General features: G+C 41.2%; 1 protein-coding gene across 3 annotated transcripts in view; it reads right to left on the bottom strand.

The window, feature by feature from the left end:
- Positions 1–24,291, bottom strand: part of PRMT8 (protein arginine methyltransferase 8) — a 75,547-nt gene that overhangs the window by 32,450 nt on the left and 18,806 nt on the right. For all 3 annotated transcript variants that reach the window (XR_007159709.2, XM_013199977.3, XM_013199976.3), the window contains exons 2-3: positions 4,716–4,901; positions 2,621–2,776 (exon numbers count right to left, since the gene is read on the bottom strand). Coding sequence is in view for 2 of the 3 variants with exons in the window: in XM_013199977.3 (XP_013055431.1) it covers positions 2,621–2,776; positions 4,716–4,901 (342 nt within the window). In the remaining variant the exon portion in view is untranslated. The remainder of the gene's footprint in view (positions 1–2,620; positions 2,777–4,715; positions 4,902–24,291) is intronic.

Raw genomic sequence — 24,291 nt, 5'->3', positions numbered from 1 at the left:
AGGAGTGGCTGACACGCCAGAAGGCTGTGCTGCCATCCAGCAGGACCTCAACAGGTTGGAGAACTGGGCAGGGAGAAACTTGATGAAATATAATGAGGGCAAATGTAGAGTCCTGCATCTGGGCAAGAACAACCCCAAACACTAGTATAAGTTGGGGACTGCCCTGCTGGAGAAAAGGACCTGGGGGTCCTAGTGGACAGTGGGAAGACTATGAGACAGCACTGTGCCCTTGTGACCAAGAAGGCCAATGGCATCCTGGGGTGTATTAGAAAGGGTGTGGTTAGTAGGTCGAGAGAGGTTCTCCTCCCCCTCTGCTCTGCCCTGGTGAGAACACATCAGGAATATTGTGTCCAGTTCTGTGCCCCTCAGTTCAAGAAGGACAGGGAACTGCTTGAGAGAGTCCAGCGCAGAGCCACGAGGATGATTAAGGGAGTGGATCATCTCCCTTACGAGGAAAGGCTGAGGGAGCTGGGTCTCTTTAGCTTGGAGAAGAGGAGACTGAGGGGTGACCTTATTAATGTTTATAAACATGTAAAGGGTGAGTGTCAGGAGGATGGAGCCAGGCTCTTCTCAGTGACATCCAATGAAAAGACAAGGGACACTGGGAGCAAGCTGGAACATAGGAGTTTCCGCTTCAATATGAGAAAAAACTTTTTTACGGTGAGGGTGACAGAACACTGGAACAAGCTGCCCAGGGGGGTTGTGGAGTCTCCTTCTCTGGAGACTTTCAAAACCTGCGTGGACGTGTTCCTGTGTGATGTGATTTAGGTATTCCTGCTCTGGCAGGGGGATTGGACTAGATAATATTTCAAGGTCCCGTCCAATCCCTAACATTTTGTGATTCTGTGGGCTGCCTGTTCCAATGCTGCACAACCCTTTCAGTAAAGAATTTTCTCCTAATATTCAACCTAAACCTCCCCTGTTGCAACTTGAAGCCATTTTCCCTCGTCTTATCACTTGGTGCTTGGGAGAAGAGCCTGATCCCCACCTTGCTACAACCTCCGTTAAGGTAATTGTAAAGTACAACAAGGTCTCCCCTGAGCCTTCAAGCTAAACAACCCCAGCTCTCCCAGAAGCTCCTCATAAGACTTGTTTTCGAGACCCTTCACCAGCTTCGTTGCCACTGTCTTCCCATGATGGGTGTGAGAAGGCATGAAGAAAAGAAGAACTGAGGGGACTGGTTCTGTCTAGTTTGTAGAAGACAAAGCTTAGGAGGAAATCCAATAGCTATCTTAAACTATCCAGAAAGGGATTGCAGAGAAAAAAAAAAGTCAATCTCTTTTCAGAATTGCACAGTAACAGGACAAAAGACTGTAGTCATGGCCTGCAGCAAGGGAAATTTCTGCTGATTGTAGCATTGAAATTGGTGCTTAGAGAGAATTTAGTCTCCATCCTTGGAGGTTCTCAGAACTGAGCTGCACAAGGACTTGAGCAACCTGATATAGTTTTAAACTTAACTGCTTTGAGCATGAGTTTGGATTAGAGGCTTCCAGAGGTCTTCCAGACTAAATCTTTCTGAGTCAGTGATTCTATACTTTGCACCTCCTGGAGACCCTGAGATGATTCTAGCAGTTGGCTGACTGTCATTGACTAAGTTCCAACAGTGAATGAGAACTGGTAAGAAGAACTAGGCAGGACAATGGATGAATTTGAACCTTAAGAAGGAAAAGAGTGAGAAAAGGACTGATTTCAGTGTCACGGTAGCCAGAAAACCAACACTCTGCATTTGTCAACAGTTCCCCTAACATGCTATTTGAAAAACTAACTGTAGAGAAGAAACTGAAACATCTCAGCTCTGTGTAATAACTCCTGTCAAATGTTTGCTTTTTAACAAGAACAATCACAGTTTCCACTGGGACTCTTTGCTAAAAGGATCATAGAGTTAATTTTGAATTTGAATGTGATTGCCGCTTCTTTATCTCTGCAATGTCTGTTTTTCCAGCACAAACACAACTCTGCAGCCTGATAGGTGACAGGGTTTATGGTGAGGTAGCTCATGTGTCAAGAATGCTGAAAATCTTAGGCTGTCGCAGAGAAGTTTCCCACCTAAATAAATTCCTTGAATGCTAAGTTTTCCTGTGTTTCTAGCTTCAGTGTTGGACAGTCCATGGATGAGCTGACACTCGTGTCCCACTGAGCTTTATAAATGCCTGAGGTAGAGCCTGAACTGTAAAGAAATCCAAAGCAAACAATGACAATAACAACAAACTCATGGAAAAGTATTTACTTTTCTTTTACTGGGTGAATTCTCTACAATGAGTTGACTCACTCTAGAATTAGAGGAGGGAGGAAGACCATATGGCCAGGGATCTGGGAGACAGCCAGGAGGAAATGTGGGTATGTATCAGAACACCAAAGACCCTCCCCTCTCCTCCAGACCCCCTTTTCCACCAAAAAGCAGGCAGTATGTCTTGATTTGGAAAGGGTGCCCTACTGAAGATCATAGAAAGCTTCAGACCTCCACTGAAGGCACTGTAACTCAAGTCATACAAAAGCTTGGAGGGAAGAATTTCAAACCAAGACAAGTAAGAAACGTAAATCAATGTAAATCCATTTTCCTTGTTTTCTTCTCAGGCAAAATATGCAAACAAACCCAAAACATGATGGGAAGTCTTCTTACCCCATATACTTTCTTGGCTCCTGCCTTTGCAGCAAACATGGAGAGGATTCCTGTGCCACTTCCAACATCAAGGACAATCTTATCTTTAAAAACATGTTTATTGTGATACATTGAGTTTCTATAGGTTAATGTACGTACTTCATCCTTTAACATTTCCTGTGGTGAAAAAAAAAACACAAACCACCAAACAACAAAACATTGTCTTATTATTTGAAGTGCTTATATATATTCAACATTGCTGCTGAATTTATTTCCTTCTTGTAATTCAAGCATTATTAACAACCTGAAGAGTTTTTCAAGTACTTTGGGATGCACACATCAAAGCAACTTTAAAAGGCAAGCTGCTTAGAAGTGAATTGTTAAGAATAAGCATGATGCCCTTCATACAATTTTATTTCTCTAAATATTACTTCACTGTTACAAATAGACAAATGGCAATCAGAACTTAATCTGACCACAGCACTGCTCTGGGCATAGACAGAAGCCATGCAGAAATGCAAACTTTCCTTCTTTCTCCTAAATCATGAACAACCTAGAGCCTCAGCCTATAGACTTTCTGAGGTTCCTCTTTGAACACAAGAGAAATAATTCCTTAAAGCATTTTAAAAAGGCAATCTTGTCAGCCTTGCAGAAAAAGATGTAGTTAGTCCACAGCTGAGCTTGGAAATCATGTGCTCTATTTGGCAATCTCCTTCTGTTCTTTTGTTCACTCATTCATAGGACCAATTTTGAGAAGATATTTATGTATAACCTAGACCACTACTTCACTATTTTAAGGTGTCATTGTTAGGAGCTGATTTTTACTTCATTGACTGCAGCAGTACATGAATTTCATTTAATTGACAACTTGCTCTCAACTGTGTATATATTAATCAAACTATATCAATGAAAACCACTCAAATTTCTTCTCCCTTCAGTACATTTAGGGACTGACTAGGTCTTCTCCGAGGTACAAGAGCCAGGTTCAGGTTCTTCTCCTGAACCTGGCTCTTGTACCTCGGAGAAGACCTAGTCAGTCTCTTTCTCCCATCCTTGATGTCGCAAAGTCTGCCAGCCTCCTCTAGCAGCTCCTTTACTTGTTGATGCAGATCAGTGCAGACCAGAGCAGACCTCCTGCAGGCAAAGAGGCCGTTTCCCACCTCTCAAGCCTCAGCAAGAGGCACTCCCTGCACTCCATGAAACCTACAGAGCTGTATCGTTCCATCAGGAACTCAATCTGAGTTGAGGTCTCCAATGTATCTTTTAGTAGTTCTCTTTAGTCTCCTTCCCACACAACTGTTCCTCTGTCTTCTTTCATATCTGAATATCATATTTTTGAATATCTGAATGGTACACTGACAAGGTGCAACTGGCAGACAGAAACCTGTTTATATAAAAGCTCCAGAAACAATTACTAGACTAGTGGAAATAGTTCATTATGTGGTTTGTGAAAAGTGCCACTGATTTCACATTGTTGGCCTTTTTGCTGCCATGTCTTTAAAATTCCATACTCTTGGGTCATGCAAATGTAAGATGTTATTAGCATCTTTAGAGTGGGTCCACAGACAACTTTTTCTAGTAAATATGGTCCCCTGTGTATAGTGAATTCTTTGCAGGAATGGATTTCCTGGATGATATTGAGATATATGTTCCCATTAGTGCAGCTTGTACATTCAAATAACATGCCAGGAGTCAAAAAACTACTTGGCTTCCTTTGTCAGTTGAGTAACTTTTCTGTTAGCATGTGCTCAAATATGCAAGAGAACAAAAGACTAAATTAACAATGAGGTAGTTTCCGTGTGTGATTGGGTTAGTTTGCAGTCCTCACCAATGCCCTAAGCTGTACTCAGATGAAGATCACCAGTGTACAGATAGCTAATATAAGTGCTGTGGCAAATTCATATATGTAAGGATTTAAGTGGGACAGAGGTTTTGAACACAGATCTCTGGAGAAGTGGATGATATCTTTGGTACTTGATCAGATAATCCAGTGTTCTGAGGAAAGGCAGAATATAATCATTAGGAAGTGTGAGGGGGATAAATAACTCATACATCACAGAAAGCTTTTATTTATTTTTTATTCTGCAATAATTACTGATATAAAAATAAATATTACCTCATGAATTCCAAAGTGAGCATAGGAATCAAAATAATAATCCCTGGATGTCATCTCTTCTGGATTGAGGAGCTTTGCCATCTTGCCTCGGCCCGGGCAGCTTGGTTGCAATGGGACATGTATGACAGATTGAACTGGCTTCGGAACAACAGTAGGCTGTGGAGGCTGGGATGGGACAGGGCAAACCTAGGAGAATACAGAGTATTGTTAAGAGGCATCATTAAAAAAGAACCTTTCTCTCTATGACTGGCATAGTAATATTGTAAAGAGCTAACAGGTAGTAACACCAAAGACACGCGGGTTATCATAAGTGAAATCTGGGAAAATAGCTGCTAACTATTCCTGTCTCTTTAACTTATTTGCTCTGTCTTAGAAAATTTCCTTAATGGCTTTTTCCTTGATGTCCCTCTGCAGATACTGTCATCAGTGCAAAGTAATTGGAAAACACTGGTGTTGGCTTAACTGGGTGACTCCAAACATGCACTGACTAGCATTAACATTGACACATGGCAGTTAAGAGCTAGGTTTTCTGCTTTAGTAACAAATTTCTCTGTCAAACTGCCACAGCTTTGTAAAAGGCAAGTTGTAATAATTTAATATTTCTCCTGCAAATAAGGGCCGACTGTCAAAGGATTTTGAACACTGTGTTGCCAATATGAAAGACATGATCCATAATAGATTCTTAATTGTCAGGTGATATATCTGGCTCTATTGATGAGGTAGGCCTGAGAAAGCTCACAATATCTGAAAGTCCCTTACACTACCTGAAAATCTGTTAGCACGTTCAGTAAGCGGTGTACGAAGCTGTGTGGGATATGTTACTGTACTGGGTCAGCATTGGATGGAATTAACTTTCCCCACAGAAGCCCACATACCGCTGTGCTTTTCACTTGTAGCTAGAACAGAACTGATATTGTACCAATGTTTTGGCTATTGCTTAACAATGGTGGCACAGCAACAAGGCTGTCTCTCCAATTCCAGTAGGCTCAGGGTGGGCAAGAGGTGATGAGGGGACATAGTAAGGACAGCTGACCTAAACTGACTAAGGGGATATTCCATACTGTATGACATTATGCTCAGCAATAAAAACTGAGGGGGAAAGAAGGGGAAATAGAGACACTTTTTGTGAAAGTTTTTGACTTCCCGAGCAACCACTATTGAGGCCCTGCTTCCCAATGCATGGCTGAACATAACTTGCTGATAGGAAGTAGGGAATAATTTTTTTCCTTTGCTTCTGCGTGGCCTTTCTTTTTCTTCCCTTTCATTAAACTGCTCCTTTTCTCAACCTGCAGGTTTTTCTTTTATGTATTATTTTTTGTCCCCATGTCCTTCTGAGGAGGGGGAGTGAGAGAGCAGTGTGTTGGAATTTAGCTGCCCATCAGTTGTTAAACCACAACAGTTATCTCTTAATTTAATTTACTGTTCTGGGGAGTCATGTGGTGCCAACACATCCTGGCCCACTGTGCTTTGTTTTTCCTTGGTATTTCACCTTCAGTAGCAAAATTTCAATAGAGCCAGAATTCTTATAATCCCTTGACTCAGATTTTACATCTGTAGCCTCTAAGACGGAATATAGAATGTTTCAGAACCAGTTTAAGTGGAAAGAGATACAGACCATGGTCTGGCTAGGGGTATATCTCCGTCTTTCATCCTTAACATAAAGCAAAATGCTGAAAACTGAGAAAGACTGAAGAAGACATTACAGTGTCACGTGTGCTAAGTGACCTGCAAATTATGGGTCAACAACTTCAGGTACTGCGAAAGTCAACACCACTTAAACTATGTCAACTCCTCTTCTACCTTCTTCTGACTTTCAAATTCAGTAATTTCCCAGTGGGGACAGGATGTGCCTCTCCTAAATACTTTTATAGACTTTGCCCTATATTCTATACTGTGACACTGCAAAACATTCCCTTGTACTCTCTATGTATAGCATCAATTAGCCTAGTTCAGTTTACTTCAATATAAAAAAAATACATTTTTCCCCAGATCATTTGAAGATTTAAATGCGTCACCTTTTGACAGTTTCTTTGGTCACTCTGGGAAAAGGAATACAAGTAGTTTATGTACCTGTAAAGCCTTTTGTCCCAAATGATCCAGAAGTGCTTTATTTTCTGACTTTTTTGACTCTATTGCCTCATCCAGTTCACCTCTCATCCAGAATATAATTGTTCCCAACTGGTATTTGTATTTTTGTCCTGTCCAGTTCTGTCAAGGTATTGACTGTGATATTCAACTCTTCTAAATTCAATCCTGATAGTTTTAATTATATACTTGAGTTTACAACCTAACATTTTTCTCCAGTGGTGCACACATTATTAAATCTTTGCAGTTAACTTGCCCTGCAGTCCTTTCTATATTGTTCCACTAGATTACAAGGATTTAAACTGTAGATGTTCAGCACTGCATTTTCACAGAATCACAAAATTGTAGGGGTTAGAAGGGACCTCAAGGGATCATTGGGTCCAACCACCCTGCCAAAGCAGGTTCCCTAGAGCAGGTTGCCCAGGTAGGCATCCAGATGGGTCTTGAGTATCTCCAGAGAAAGAGACTCCACAACCTCCCTGGGCAGCCTGTTCCAGTGCTCTCTCCCCCTCACCATGAAGAAGTTCTTTCGCATGTTTGTGCGGAACTTCCTGTGCTCCATTTCGTGGCCATTGCCCTTTGTCCTGTCCCCACAGACCACTGAAAAGAGATGGGCCATGGGCTCTTTGTCTCCCACACTTAAGATATTTGTAAACATTGATAAGATCCCCCCTCAGTCTTCTTTTCTCCAGGCTGAACAGACCCAGGTCTCTCAGCCTTTCCTCATAGGGGAGATGCTCCAGGCCCCGTATCATCTTTGTGGCCCTCTGCTGGACTCTTTCCAGGAGGTCCCTGTCGTTTTTGTACTGGGGAGCCCAGAACTGGACACTACTCCAGGTGAGGCCTGACCAGGGCAGAGTAGAGGGGGAGGCTCACCTCCCTTGATCTGCTGGCCACGCTTCTTTTAATGAACCCCAGGTTCCTATTGGCCTTCTTGGCCACCAGGGCACACTGCTGGCTCATTGCCAACCTGTCGTCCACCAGGACCCCCAGGTCCTTCTCCACAGAGCTCCTCTCCAGCAGGTCATCCCCCAGCCTGTACTGATACATGCAGTTGTTCCTTCCCAAGTGCAGGACTCTACACATGCTTTTGTTAAACCTCATATGGTTTCCTCCTGCCCATCTCTCCAGCCTGTCCAAGTATTGCTGAATGGCAGCACAGCCTTCTGGTGTGTTGGCCACTCCTCCCAGCTTTGTATCATCAGTGTACTTGCTGAGGGTGAACACTATTCCCTCATCAAGGTCGTTGATGAAGATGCTGAACAAAATTTTAATTTACTTTTAATTTAATATGAAATTTAATATAATTTTAATTTAATATGAACTCTATGAGGTCTTACATTTTTCTCCCAAATCTTGTCCTGCATCATTTTGTAAGCAAAAAAACCCCATAAACTTAACATCCAGTGAACTCTCCATTCTCTTCCTGTCTTAGGTGAGAAGTGAGAAGGTAGAGAAGTTTCTCACTTCTCTAGCTTGTTAGTATTAGGTAATAAAATCTCCCTATGCTGAGTCTGTCTTGCCCATGACAATAAATATTGAGTGATCTCCCTGTCCTTGTCTCAACCCTTGAGCCCTTTTCATCATATTTTCTCCCAATTTCCCTTTAAGGAAGGGGAGTGAGAGAGAGGTTGTTGTGGAGCTCGGATGCCCACCTGAGTAAAACCACCACAGTGTAACACTGTAATTCTGAAACTCTAAGGCAAAGTTGGTACCTACAAGAATAATTTTGTGAGTGGGGCTCAGGAAACCTCTCTGTCATAGGTTTGATATAGGTACTGCAAACAATTTCTGCCAGTGTCCTCTGACAGCAAATATCTGGGAAAAACCTTAAAAGTAGCGGACAGTTTCAAAGCAAAGAATGTGATGAAAACTGTTATTTTTATCAGAAACAATAAAGTCTTCAGGTACACATATTTATGTATAATAAACATATAATAAACATATTTATGTTTATGACATATTTATATGTCACTCAGTGCACTCCATACCAGAGTGGCTTTAACCATTTGGCTTGCTTGATTGTGGTGCATGTTTTGCATTCATGGATAACCAATGCAACGATGTCCACGGTCAAGTCCATCTCTCATTCATGAGCCCATCTATATGTTGCATCTCTTCCTTGATGGTCTGAGGTGCCATGGTTCCAACAAGATATAAATAATTCACCCTTATGTTGCTAGTCTAGATCCACCTAAGTCACTTCAATTCTAGCAGCCTGATCCACCTGCTAGTTGTTCTGATGTTCTTCAGTGACACAGCTCTTGGGTATGTGAGCATCTACATGATGTACCTTTACAACCAGGTTCTCTACCCAGGCAGCAATCTCTTGCCCCAGTGCGGCAGCCTGGATAGGTTTGTCTCTGTGCTGCCAATCGCTCTGCTTCCATTGTTGTAACCACCCCCACAGGGCACTTGCCACCATCCATGAGTCAGCGTAGTGTTAAAGCACTGGCCACTTTTCCCATTCAGCAGTATCTAAAGCCAACTGGCTGGCCTTCACTTCTGCGAACTGGCTTAATTCACCTTCTCCTTCAGCAGTTTCTGCGACTTCTTGTTTAGGGCTCCATACAGCAGCTTTCCATCTCTGATGCTTTCCTACAATACTACAGGAGACCCATCAGTGAAGAGGCGATATTGCTTGTCATTTTCTGGTAGTTTATTACACAATGGGATCTCTTCATCAGACATCACCTCCTCCTCTGGTGATAGTCTGAAATCTCTGCCAGTCCATGATCACCTCCCAGATTTGTGTGTGGTTGGGTTTTCCTATCCAACGCTGTTGTGTTATCAGTGTGACCCACTTACTTCATGTAGCATCGGTTGCATGATGGGTAGAGGGAATCCTGCCTTTGAACATTCAGCTTAGCACAGTTAATCGAGGTTCCAAGAGGAGCTGTGCATCACTACCAACTACTTCTGAAGCAGCTCAAACCCCTTCATATGCTGCTAGTATCTCTTTTTCAGTTGGAGTGCAGCAGGCCACAGATTATCTGTATCCCTGACTCCAAAATTCCAAAGGGGTGCTTGCTGCCAAAGGCTCTTGGTGGGGCCTTGCTCCCCTGCTGTGGTGTAAAACACTTTTTTTTCACCTTGTCCTGTCCAGCCTGGCCAAAGGGATACTGTTCTTTTTTTCAAAGGCTTCTCATTGCTCAGGGCCCCATTTGAAATTCTTCAAATTCTTGAAATTCTTCTGTGTCACTGGATCCAGGGCTTACAATCAGACTGTAATTTGTGATATATATTCTCAAATGTCTCCAATTTGTTAAATACATCCTCAAAAAAACAAACCAAACCAACCAACCAAACAAAAAGCACTAAGAAAGTTTGTATTTCTTTTGTGCTAGTTGGTGGAGACACAGATGTTATTTTATTGGTCATGGATTCATAGTATGGTTTGGGGAGGAAGGGACCATAAAGATCATCTAGTTCCAAACCCCCAGCTGTGGGCAAGGACACCTCCCACTAAATCAGGTTGCTCAAAGCCCCATCCAACCTGGCCTTAAACACTTCCAGGGATGGGGCATCCACCACTTCTCTGGGCAACCTGTTCCAGTGCCTCGCCACCCTCACAGAGAAGAATTTCTTCCTTATATCTAATCTAAACCCACCTTCTTTTAGCATAAAGTTATTACTCCTTCTGCTATCACTGCACTCCCTGATAAATAGTCCCTCTCATGCTTTCCTGTAGCTCCCCTTCCCCCTTTAAGTACTGAAAGGCCACTATAAAGTCTCCCTGGTGCTCTCTCTACTCCAGGCTGAACTTCCCCAGATCTCTCAGCCTTTCTTCAGAGAAGTGTTCCAGCCTTTTGGTCATCTTTGTGGCCCTCCTCTGGACTCATATGTCCATGTACTTCTTGTGCCAGGGGCCCCAGAGCTGAACGCAGTACTCCAGGTGGGATTTCCTGAGAGCAGAGTAGAGAGGGAGAATCACCTCCCTTGACCTGCTGGCCATGCTTTTTTTTGATGCAGCCCAGGATACAGCTGGCTTTCTGGGCTCCAAGTGCGCATTGCCAGCTCATGTTGAGCTGGTGCTCTGTTGTGATAGTATTTGCATCATGTGTGATACACAAAGATGAGTCAATAAAGGGTACCTGACAAGTTGGAGAAAATTCATTTCTTCCACTTTCTCCTACCAGCTGATCATCCTCTCAGAAGGTTCACATGGGTGAGCACTACTTGTGAACTTAACTATACACAAAGTTGCATTAGAAGAAAGATTACTAAGTCAAGGACTTACATTTGTGAACTTAAAAGAGGGATGAATTTCCTCCTGTATATATAGAGTATATATATATATATATATGTATATATATATATGTATATATACCTTCCTGTATCCCTTCCAGAATTGAAAAAAATCCATGATACGATTTACAAGCCTAGCACACATATACCCTACCTGTTAAAAACATATCTTTTGAATAACTCCTGAATAACTGAATAACTCCTGGAAAGGGAAAGCATCTGGGCAAGATGTGAACCTCACATCAATTAAGTGATCTAATAAATTAGATCTGGGTAAATCATTTTTATTAAAAATATGGATTCCAGCCAGCTGCACAGAATTCCAGAACACTGGCCAATGCCATTGCCAATACAGTTTGAAAGAATGCAAGCAGCTGCTTCAGAATGCATTCATCACTGTGATAAACTTGCATCCCTGTAGTTTTCCATCTCCCATTTGTTGCAGTTGGAGGATCTGAAGGATCTCAGAAGGAATCTTTTTCTACCATCACTATGGGAACCTGGTACTCTATGTCATTTCAACACTTAAGTCAGAGGAAATTAGCTAACTATTTTCCTGTATTTTAAAATTAAAGACAGTTTAATTCCTCTTTTTTTTTTTTTTTTTTATTTGTGGACAAAGTTGGCAGACTACAGCTGCATTAAAGATATTAGTACAGGACCACTTTTTTAAAAGCTTTGTGTTCTTACAGAGGGCAAGATTCATAACTGTCATTCATTTCTCAAAATCTCACATTTGTATACCTTGACATCAGTAAAATTAAAAAAAAATCAAAAAAATAATATTAAAATCTAAAAAATTAAAAATCTAAAATTAAAATCTAAAATTTAGATATGTGGAGTTGTCCATTTTCATCAATGGGAAGTGTTGAAATTCTTTTTTCTTGAAAACTTAGGTACCTAGGTCAACATGGGCTGAGGAGGCTACCTAGATGTACAATTCCCATAATACAATGTCTACCCTTTCATTAATGCCTATTCTTTCATTAAGAAACAACACTCATTAAGAATGGTGTTACAGCTTAATATGAATAACTTTCAGCATTCTCTTTTATTTTTAAACAAATAGTTTCATGATATCTGAAAGTATAATTATTTGCTGGGCCAGATAGCTTTCTATGTCAGAACTACTAGAATAAATTATGCCTAGCTCCATTTTCATCAGTCTGAATGTAATAATCTACTCCTTTAACATGCAAAAGATTATCACCTGATATGCAACCACCTTAGCAGTTCCAACAATACAAATTCTTCCTGCTGCAGATATAAGAGCGTAGGTATATATAAGAGGTGTTTGGTATCCTCCTCCCAAAACTGAGGCTTACTTCTACAATGTCTTCTTGAAAATCGTTACACAATGGCACTGATTAAAACCTCTCTTGACTCCTTTGGCTTGTATTCTTGTGGACAAAATCTTTTCCCAGGTTAGTGGGAGCATATCTTGTGTGATCTTTGGATTGAGCAAAAAATTTGGTTCATTATCTGTGGAAGGGCAGTTTTAACCTGATTTTCTAAGGAAATGAAGCTGTCACAATACCTTGTCTGTGTACCCCAGTGAAAACTTTTGAGCTTGTCTGCTTTTTGAGCAGTTTCATTTGAAAGAACTGCCTTTTCAACAGTTTAAATTGAAAGAACAGTGGAAATATCAAACACATTTGCATTCATAGAATCATAGAATGGCTTGGGTTGGAAGGGACCTTAAAGATCATCTAACTCCAACCCCCCTGCCATAGGCAGGGATGCCACCCACTACATCAGGTTGGCCAAGGCTTCATCCATCCTGACCTTGAACACCTCCAGGGATGGGGCATCCACAACTCAGAATCATAGAATCATAGAATATCCTGAGTTGGAGAGGACCCATAAGGATCATCGAGTCCAACTCCTGGCACCACACAGGTCTGCCCAAAAATTCAGACCATATGACTAAGAGCACAGTCAAAACTCTTCTTAAACTCCATCAAGCTTGGTGCCATGACTACGTCCCTGAGGATCCTGTTCCAGTGCACGACAACTCTCTCAGTGAAGAAACTCTTCCTGATATCCAGCCTGAACCTCCCCTGTCACAGCTTGACACCATTCCCTCGGGTCCTATCACTGTTCACTAAAGAGAATAGATCGGCACCTGCCCCTTCACTCCTCGTTGTGAGAAAGCTGTAAACCGCGATGAGGTCTCCTCTCAGCCTCCTCTTTTCCAGGCTGAACAGGCCAAGTGACCTCAGCCTCTCCTCATATATCTTACCCTCTACGACCTTCACCATCTTTGTAGCCCTTCTCTGGACACTCTCCAATAGTTTCACATCCTTTTTGTACTGTGATGCCCAGAGCTGCACACAGTACTTGAAGTGAGGCTGCACCAGCACACAGTAGAGCAGGACAATCACTTCTCTTGACCGACTAACAACGTCTCTTGGCAAGCTGTTCCACTGCTTCACCACCCTTACAGTGAAGAATTTCCTCCTCATGTCTGGGCTAAATCTATCCTCTTTTAGTTTAAGACCATTCACCCTTGTCCCATCATTATCTACCCGAATAAAGAGTCCTGCTCCATCTTTTTATAAGGCCCCTTTAAATACTGAAAGGCTGCAATGAGGTCTCCCTGGAGCCCTTTCTTCTCCAGACTGAACATCCCCAGCTCCCTCATCCTTTCTTCATAGGAGAGGTGCTCCAGTCCTCTGATCATCTTTGTAGACCTCCTCTGGACTCGCTCGAACAGGTCCACATGTTTCTTGTGCTTGGAGCCCCAAACCTGGATGCAGCACTCCAAGTGGGGCCTCACAAGGGCAGAGCAGAGGGGGACAATCACCTCCCTCGACCTGCTGGTCACACCTCTTTTGATGCAGCCCAGGATTCAGTTGGTCTTCTGGGCTGCAAGGATGCACTGCTGGCTCACATCGAGCCTTTCACCCACCAGAACCCCCCAAGTCTTTCTCCGCAGGGCTGCTCTCAATGAGTGCTTCTCCCAGTCTATACTCCTGTTTGGGACTGCTCTGACCCAGGTGCAGCACCTTGGACTTTTGGAACCTCATGAAGTTCACATGGGCCAACTTCTCCAGCCTGTCCAGCTCCCTTTGAAAGGCATCTCTTCCTTCTTCGGTATCAACTGCACCACTCAGACTCGTGGCATCTGTAAACTTGCTGAGGGTGCACTCAGTCCCATCATCTATGTCACTGATGAAGAAACTGAAAAACACAGGTCCCAAGAAAGACCACTGAGGGACATCACCTGTCACCAACCTCTACCTGGACATAGAAACATTGACCACTATGCTCTGGGTGCAGCCATCGAGCTAATTCCTTATCCACCAGATGGTCCACCCTTCAAATCCATATCTTGCCAGTTTAGAGATTAGGATGTCATGTGGGACCGTGTCAAAGGCCTTACAGAAGTCCAAGTAGATGACATCTGTTGGTCTCCTCTTGTCAACTGATGCAGTTACTCAATCATAGAAGGCCACTAGATTGGTCAGGCACGATTTACCGTTGGTGAAGCCATGCTGGCTGTCCCTGATCACCCCCTTGTCCTGCATGTGCCTTAACATTGCCTCCAGGAGGATTCGTTCCATGATCTTGCCAGGCACAGAGTTGAGGCTCACTGCTCTGTAGTTCCCCGGGTCTTCCTTTCTACCCTTTTTAAAACTGGGAGTGATGTTTCCCCAGTCACCAGGGACTTCACCTGACAGACATGATTTTTCAAATCTGATGGAGAGTGGCTTGGCAACTACATCAGCCAATTCCTTCAGGACCCTGGGATGCATGTCTTCAGGGCCCATAGACTTGTAAAGTTGCGTCAGGAGGTCCCAAACTTTGCTCTTCACTTATAGTGGGAGGGACTTTGCTCCCCCAGCCCCCAACTAGAGGTTCAGGGACTCGAGAGATGTGGGAAGCCTGATCACTAGTTAAGACCGAGGCAAAGAATTTGTCAAGTGCCTCTGCCTTCTCCACATCTGTCATTACCAGTTCTCCATCTTCATCTGCAGAGGTGATAGGTTCTCTTTAGTCTTTCTTTTGCCGCCAGTGTACCTGTAGAACTTGTTATTTTTGTTATTCTTTGCATCCCTCGGCAAGTTTTGTTCTGTCAGTGCCTTGGCTTTCCTGATCCCATCCCTGCACATCCGGACAGCATTTCTGTACTTGAATGTATTCCTACACATTTTTTTAAAATCAGAAATTTGGTAGAAGAACTGACAATTTAATGATCCACTGAAGGTGAAGCAGCCTGATTTTAGTTGTCATTGTTTCTACTTGCTAGCAACTTATTAAGCTAACTGGTTTGTGTTACATGTGTACTGTGTAGTCTCCAGACTAACCATACTGTTTGATCATTAATAAAAATCTAGGAAAAATTCTAGTCAGAGCTCAGAACTAAGATGGCAGATGAGGGGATAAAGAGTACCTACTTGAAGGAAACAAGGTTTCATTAGCGTCCCTACTCATGAAAAAACCTTTTTATGTAAAGGATGTGAAGCTTACAAGGAACGCAATGCAATGTGGACAGAGACCAAAGGATTCCTTCAGAGACCAGGTAAGACAAACATTGAACTGCAGACAGACATTACTATTTGGAAACAAGGACCTTAGTTATGTCTGTCTTACGTAAATGTTTTCAAGAAGTGAGGCTTTGAAAGACCAGTAAAGAATATTTGCCTTTCCTTGTGGATTTTCTTTTTCTTAGTGGAGTCTTTATGTTGTGATGTTTCTCACAATCAGGCTGAAATAGCCATTTCCTCAGCAGCTATAAATCTATTTTCTCCTTGATTAAAATTAAGCTCTGTTTTTTTGCTGTAAGTAAATCAGCTTCATCAAGGACCCAACTTAAATGTCTCTATGCAAATGCACGTAGCATGGGGAATAAACAAGAGGAGATAAGAGATGTGCACACACCTGCAGGGCTATAATCTTATTGGTATCATGGAGACATGGTGGGATGTCTCCCATAACTGGAGTGTTTGAATTGAAGCATACAGGCTCTTTAGGTAGGACAGGCAGGGGAGACAAGGAGGGGGCATCACACTCTATGCCAATGAGCAGCTGGAGTGCATGGAGCTCTGCTTGGGGATGGATGAGGAGCTGATAGAGAGCTTATGGGTCAGGATTAAAGGGAGGGAAGAGACAGGTGACATTATAGTGGGGGTCTGCTACAGGCCACTCAACCAGGAAGATGGAGAAGGCAAATATTGAGACTACTGCATTTAGCTCTGGAGCCCCCAACACAAAAAGGACATGGGACTGTTGGAATGAATCCTGAGGGCCACAAAGATAAGCACAGAGGTGAAGCACCTCTCCTCTGAAGACAGGTGAGAAAGTTGGGGTTGTTCAGCCTGGAGAAGAGAAGGCTCCAGGAAGACCTTGTAGCAGACTTCTGGTACTTAAAGGGAGCCTACAAAAATGCTGGACAGCGACTCTACAGGGAATGTAGTGATAGGGCAAGGGGCTTTAAACTAAAAGAAGGTAGATTTAGATCAGGTATAAGGAAGAAATTCTTTACTATAAGGGCAGTGAGGCACTGGGACAGGTTGCCCACAGAAGCTGTGTATGTCCCATCACTGGAAGTGTTCAAGGCCAGGTTGAATGGTTCTTTGAGCAACCCGGTGTAGTGGAGGGTGTCCCTGCCCATGGCAGGGCGGGGTGGAACTGCCCATGGCAGCTGGGTTTTAAGGTCCCTTCCAACCCAAACCATCCTATGGAAGAGCCTCATATGTATTCTAAATTGCAGATAACTGTGAGTTAAATGCAGCTGTAAATCTGTCCTCTGCATGGAAATTCTGAGTTTCTCAGTAGTTAGACTCTAAGAAAATAGGGATAGAGATCTGATTCTGAAAACTGCTTGCTTTGAAGATACTACTTTTTCAGCCACTTCAAGGTCATGCACTTCTCTAAACTTTTCAAGTGGTGTATCTGAAATGTACAATGTCAGATCAACCCATCAGAGACAAACCTGTCCACTTACTATCAGGAAATTCATGGTCCATTACTGAAAAGTATAGCTTAGAGCACATTATAATTGCTATCTGTTATCCCTATGGTGATAACAAAAATACTGTGGAAACACAGAGGCAGGTTCTGAAATATGAGGTTCTATTGCTTGCTTTGGAATAAAGCTTTTGTCCAGAACAACTGAGACTGAGCAATCATACAAGTAACTTGATTATACACTGAGTGGTCAAATCCCCCAAAAGTCAAAGTATAAGATGCTAGCAACAATTGGCATATCTAGGCTGCAGCAGAAATAATGCCAAGTAGCAAAAAGAATGCAAAGATCACAAAGGTGTGCAAATCTGTTACTTACTCTTTGAAAGTTAAAAAGTAATTTTGGTATCCAAAGCAAACTATGAGACAGGAACTGTGATACTTTTGTGGATCTCACCCAGGATATTAGATACTGTCAAGATTCTTAATCGGGAAAAGAGGTCCCTTCACAGGTTCCTTCCACCTATATTATATGATATCAAGACATGGACAGTTATATTAGTACTATGCAGGAGATACAGTGGCAATGGCAGGATAAACTTATAAACCTGATATCTCTGTGCAGATTATGGAGTTAGTTATAAATATGGATTTAAAAATTTACATATGCAATAGAAACAGAACCTGTCTACATGAGATTAAGGAATGCACACTGTCAGAAGAACAAGACATAAAACTCTGGAAGGAAAAGATTTTGAAGCTACATATAACAGCAGGTCTATGGATGTATGTAAGGATGGGAGTGATGTTAAGTAGCTGTAGCTAAAAGCTTAAGCAGTTTTAGTCCATGTCTAGTACAGATAATAATAATGCTATGCATCTGGTCTGCCCTCTTGACTGATTACTACATATTACAGTGCAGTTCCAGTGCAGCAGCTAAAAACAGGTTCAGGTGACAAACTGCAGTTATGGACATTGAAGTTTAATGGAAGTTGTGTTCCCTTTTATAAAGAGAATTTGCAACGTATGTAAAGTAGAAGGTCCAGTGTACAGCATGAACAGTATATATTACGACAGTCCGTTTCAGCATAGAGCAGAAGGAAATATGAGAGAACCGTACTCCTATTAACTGAAATTTACTCTTTGCAAACTACCTCATGAAAGGATAGCAAAGCATTATTTACAATGTGCTGAGATGTGCCTTTCCTTAGGACAAGGTTGTGTTTTGATTATCTCTGGCATGTGATAGAGCTATTGTTTTAGACTTAATGTCACAGACTTTACTGCAACATCTTAATTTACATGATCACTGTTAAAAGAAACAGCTGGAGAAATGCCTTGTGCTTTCATCTACACAGTATTGTGTAGAGCAGATGGTCTATCGTGCATCCATGTTTTTTTTGTGTGTATGCATGCTCTTTTCTAATGGCATTAGCTATGGAATTTGTGAGATGCAAGTGAATCTTAATGATGTCATGTGATTCATTTTCTGCTCAATAGTAGGATGCCATTTTTGGACAGAAAAGCTCAACTCAAGAATGAGTCTACAAAGGTTTGAAGGGATTGTAATTATAGCTGTCCTGGTTAGCTAGACCTTATTTACTTGCTTCATAATACTAAATAAATTAAATTTAAAAGGCAAACTAATTAAAATTTTATTAGCATAAATATTCTTCAAGTGTATAATTAACATTTGGAAAAAGATAATGTTGATGTGGCACTTAGTAGGTTTTGGCCAAGTATTAAATGTTTATCTATGAATAAAAAAGACCTGAAAAAGAATTTGGGAAAAAAAAATGTAAAGGACTAGAAGCTTGGTGGCACAACACAGATGAGACTAAATCTGAAAGAATTTGTTGCACAGAAATGTATTTCTCTCTCCATTCTGAACTTTTTTCTTCATTTTTGTCTGAACCTTCTGTTCTAATACTTATGTTAGTTTTGCAGGGAGGGTACTGGAGTAGAATTAGAAGCATACACACACTTTGAATCTGGTATGGCAATTTCTACGAAGGTATCAATAAATTCTGATGATCCTGTGAGCCTCTCACAGTACAGGGCCCACTTCAAATATAAATAATTACATAAAAGTATCCATCTTTATTTTGTGTTCTGTGAATATTTTTGCAAATCAAATGCAAAAGCTCAATGTCCATGAGCACAAGTACGAGCAAATGAAAATGCTCAGCTGAATTTTACAGTAAATTATCAGGAATTACTCTTTTTTATGTTCACCTTGTTTTTGCCCCAGTCCCTTTCTTCTCTGACCTTACTAACAGTATTCTCCAGAAAAAAAAAAAAAAATACTTCATTAGACTCTGTTGTCCATCTGTTTAAAGTGCCTCAAGACTGATGACAAGTGAGTTACGTTCCATTGTGAAGGGTTTCAAGTACTGGCTAGTCTCAAACCTCTTTCTATTGAAGTCATAGCAAGTCTTGTATGCTTCAACTCAGTGGTAAATCAAGAACCATCTGGAAGACAGTGTTAAAGCGGAATACAGATGGCAGATTGCTAAACTCATTCTCCATTTCAAGCAGCAAAGTCTAAATCACTGCAATCAATTGTATGGATGTGAATCTCCACAGATAGCCATGTTGTTCCCTCCCAATAAATATACAGTGTACGGACTTGTTACAGTGTAATGGTCTCTCTTTACATGACTAAAGAATTGAAAAGTAGAGAATTAATATAGGTGAATTTTAAAGCTCATGAAGGAGACAAGCTGTGATGTTCTGTGGATAGATGTTCTGAGGTTTTGTTTCCATTCTTCAGTGTGATCAAGAATGGAACAGGTGAACTCACTCAAGTACACTGGTTATTTTGATGCAAGCTTAACACCCATAAGCAAATCCAGCAGGCTGAGAAACAAAGGTTAGATAATAAGGGCTACTGTGTTTATGAGAGATATGCAAGACTTTTCAACCTTTTTGTGGCTCAGATATAGCATGCTTTCTAATAGAGCTCTTCTGAATTTGGTGCCTTGCTAAGAAGTGTAGGCTCTTCGGTTTTTGCAGGTTAGAGCAGCCCAGTCCTTCTCCTGTTCCAGAATCCAGTCTGAAGAGTTGAATTTGGTGTGCAGATCACAGAGCAGCATAAACTGCAATCAGTAGACTCACAGGAGTCTGGTAGGTTGTGGCTTCTGGTTTCATACAGTTTTACAGCTAGGTGTGACATGGTAACACTGCAAGTCAACAATTTCCACCAAGAGACCATTTTTAAGGATTCATGAGAGGCAAATAAGAGCAAATGAAGAAAAAAAATCCTTCTTATTTTAGTAGTGTATTAAGCCTCTCTTCTTCTGACAAAAAAGGCGAGAATTTCATATAATTTCATCATTCTTCATTCATTTGGGAAGAGATGAGACCTTACAGTAGTAAAAAATAGGAAGGTGCCCTAATAAAGGGTGGTGACTGGTTGAACTGATATAATCATGGGAATTTAAAATAAAAACTGAGATCATCTGTGAGAGATAAGAATGTAATTGCCAGCCATAGTTTACAGAATAAGATATTATTGCTACCAAAATTGGAAGCACACCTAATATCTAAAGTAGCTTTTAAAGGCCCAGGGGCACTTAAATTGTTCGATCACCGTGAAATGTTTTTCTTTTTCTTCCGTTCAATTATCCAGGAAGAAAAGCAGCAGGTACAAACTATATGTTTTCAGGTAACAGATTTTTGTTCTGAGGTTTCTAGTTCTTAGGAGTTTTGACAGGACCAGAAATACCAGATCTCTTCTCTTGCAGTACTACATACAAAACTCTCTGGAACAAAGGTAATCAAGATGCACAAGTGTAAGAAGAGGAAATAGCCTGCTGTTCTGACAAGGCTATTAGAGGCTTTTGTGTTAGTTGAGAGGGAAGGTCTGGGGTATACCTATTGCCTGTTTGTTGAAAGTGGGGAAAGATGAAAAGGTGATTGCAGAATTTTCCTTTTGAACTAGGCTACAGCTTTTGGGAAATAATGATCTTTTACAAGTTTAGCATCAGTTCATCTCTTACCTGCATTTCTGAGAGCTGTACAAGGGGAAGAAATATCCCTGTATTATTAAAGTGCTTCAATTCTTACAGCTGATTTTGAAATGTTGGTCATGGACTCAAAGAATCTAAAAATAAACCATACCAATTAAACTCCTGGCTATTCATTGCAGAGTCCGCTCTAAATCTAGTAGAGGCAATTGTTAACATTAAGTGCTTACTAATTGCACTGATATTTGAATGTCCTGTCTGGCCTGATCAGACAAGAACTTCTATACCAATAACAAGCAACACCCAACTATGTCATGCTGTTCAGGGGCCAAACTCACACTACCACTTCCAAATCCTGTGATCAGGTTTGGCATAGCAGAGTGAGAATATCATGAAAGTGTCTTACTGCTGGAACAGTACTGGCTTAAACTAGAGCTATCAGCGTTCTCCTTCCCTTCAGGTCTTGCAGCCTCAGCTGTCCAACTTGTGTCAATGCACTAGTTCTGCAATAGCAGGTGCATTTGTTATCAACAATCAAATAGCACCAGTCTTGACTCATTTTTTGAGATGGGATGGGAAACCTCAGATTTATGTGTCTATATGGGTGGTGTCTTCAAGTCCTGTCAATCCAGCACTTGTTCTAGGGCACCTGAGTAGCTGGTCTAAGAGTAACAGTTCCTCCTGTGTGCACACGGACACATAGTTTAAGGTCTCCATTGATAGTTCAAGAGATGTTCTCTGCTGCTTGTCTAGATTTGGCACTTTGCAATCAAATATGTTGAAGAAATTGTTTAATGTTACATTTCCCTAAGGGTAGCTCAAAGTCTATATTGTTATTTAGGAAGTAATGATAGTCATGATTCAGCTCCTTTTCCTCCTGTACTGTAGGGTTCAGTAAATAATAAAGCAGTTTTTTAGGACTGCCTTTGCTTCTACTTTACTCAGACCTAGCTGGACTAGCTTGGAGGGTGATACAGGTTTCTAGCTGTTCTGCCCTTGATGGCCCTTTCCTTTCTATGTGCATCAGAGAGGACTCATTGGTGTCACCTTACTTATTTTCTTTGGTATAGCTCACAGTGTAGATAGACTGCACTTTAGAATAAATACTGTCCTCTCACTTCTCTGCAGAGTCCAACATTCAGTGTGCCAGGCCCTTTAAAAGAAGCCTCTGTAGTCTGTGGTGGGTCACCCAGGTCAACTAACGTAATTCCATGTAAATTCTGAATTACAGACTACTTATTATTATGGCTATGAAGCTATGAATGGTGCACAGGGATCTATTGTCAGAATATTAAAGGATGGTTAACAAATGGTAGTTTACTTGTAATTGAAGGATGCAATTCACCTCTTTCTGTTAGAAAATTGTTTTTTGTGGCAAGGTCATTTCCTGAGTCATGAAACCCTAGCTTTGTTAACGTTTGTTTTCACTTTGTGATCACCTATAAGCTAGGGAAGACATGCTACTGTTATCTATGAGCAGTGACAAGAAATTTAAATAGGACTGGTGGTGTTTGTTCACCTACAAGTGAAGAAAAATATTCATGAGCCAGATTACTTTACATCTCGCATCTCAAGGCACAGAAGTTCTAGGAACTTGTACTGAAAATATCAAAGTTGAACACAGTGCAGTGAGTTTGTTGCAGCTCTTTGCATAATGAGCTATGAAGCTACAAAACCTGAGATGTTTGAACTTTTGTTTAGATCCACCATTATGACTTTCTAATTGGTTGCTGTTATCATTGCTGCTACAAAGGTGCCTGCCTTGCTGAACAGAATCAGGGTTCCAGTGACATGCAAATAAATAAAAAGTAATATACCCTCTTCAAAGAAATTCCTCCAGATGGACACAAAGGGAAAGGAAACAAAAATAGCCTGGTTATGCTACATCATGTTACATCATGTTACAATGTTACATCACCCTATAGGCCCCATTATCAATGCTCATGATGTGTTTCTTGTAATGAGGGAGCAGCTGTACCACTGGACAGCCTCTTTGGCATCCCATCGTCATCTTGACTGAGTGTCTTGTGACATGGAGAACAAGAATCAGAAAATGATAATAAGCTATGAGAACAGTTATTATGAGGTCTTTTCCCAGTATCAGAGAATAAGCTGAAATCTGCAAGAAAAAATAGAACTCTAATATCTTTAGAGGGTAATTATTAATAAAAATAGCCAGAATAGTACAGAATCTGTACAAATTATTTTCTTAAGATAGCAGAAAGGTCAGTTAAATTTAATGGAAGCCTTTCTATCGCTACAGTAGAAGGCTTAAGTAACCAAACTCAAAAAGACAGCTTTCACCCAAAATGAAGAAACAGGTTAGGGCTGGTTTAGAATAAAATGATAGGCAACATCAGTGAGATGGTGTAATTTTCATCCAGAGTTCTATTTTATGAAGTCTGGGTGAAGAATTCATCAAATTTGTTCATCAAAAAGTTCATCAAATTTTGAGGTTTGTTCTGAGGTACAAGCCTCAGAACAAGAAATAGAAAATAAGTTTTCAGACTTTATTTAGCCAATTACTTTAATGGTTACTTGAAAGAACTGTTGACTTCAGCTAGCAAGTGGAGTGGTGGCTTGCAGGTGTTAAGACTGAATCCAACACTTGTAGCAGGTTTTGGATCCCCCCTCCAATGGTTTTAATCTTGTCAGCTGCCTAGTTGCCTTTTTTTTTTTTTTTTTAAGTCTGAAATATTTACTGTTCATGAAAGGCAGCAGATTGGCAGTACTAAAGAATAAAATCCTCATTTTATCTACATAACAGATGTTTACCATCTGCTCTGCCAAAGTACCTCAATCTGGCTTGAATTCCATGTGAGGAGAGCCCAGACTAGTGCTCATCCCCTTGCCTGCATTGAGATGACCAAAACTATAAGGTTGTTGCTCATAGAAACTCCATATCAGAGGACCAAGATCTATAGCTCTTACTCCAGAGAGCAGTCTTTACTCTGGAAAATGTGCTCTTGACTTTTGTTTCTTGATATTACATTTTAAGGGATGAAAAATCAGATGTGTAAGGGAATAGTGCTAGTGATGAATTACATTTCTAATAGCAGCCTAAAGGTTGGAGACTAGAACAAACATACTGCAAGACCTGGATAACCCAGGTAGAGCAAACACAGTTAGTCCTCTTGGACATCTGCAGCACCTCTTGCCTCCACAAAATAAAGTAAGGTTCAGGTTGAGAGCATAATAATCATTTTTTTTTCTCTCCTTGTGGACACTGAGACTGAATCCAAAGTCCCTCTGTGGGTTTTATCTTCATCTACTTCCTTATTACTTTAAAATAAACACTTGTAATTCAGCATAGGTACTGTCCAGGATGGCTCATTGAGTTATTACACAGTAAGTATTCCCAGCTC

The sequence above is a fragment of the Anser cygnoides genome, chromosome 1 (genome assembly GCF_040182565.1).
Source record: "Anser cygnoides isolate HZ-2024a breed goose chromosome 1, Taihu_goose_T2T_genome, whole genome shotgun sequence".
Classification (NCBI taxonomy): Eukaryota; Metazoa; Chordata; class Aves; order Anseriformes; family Anatidae; genus Anser; species Anser cygnoides.
Note: the sequence above shows the minus strand (reverse complement) of the source record. Positions and strands in the feature narration are given on the sequence as shown.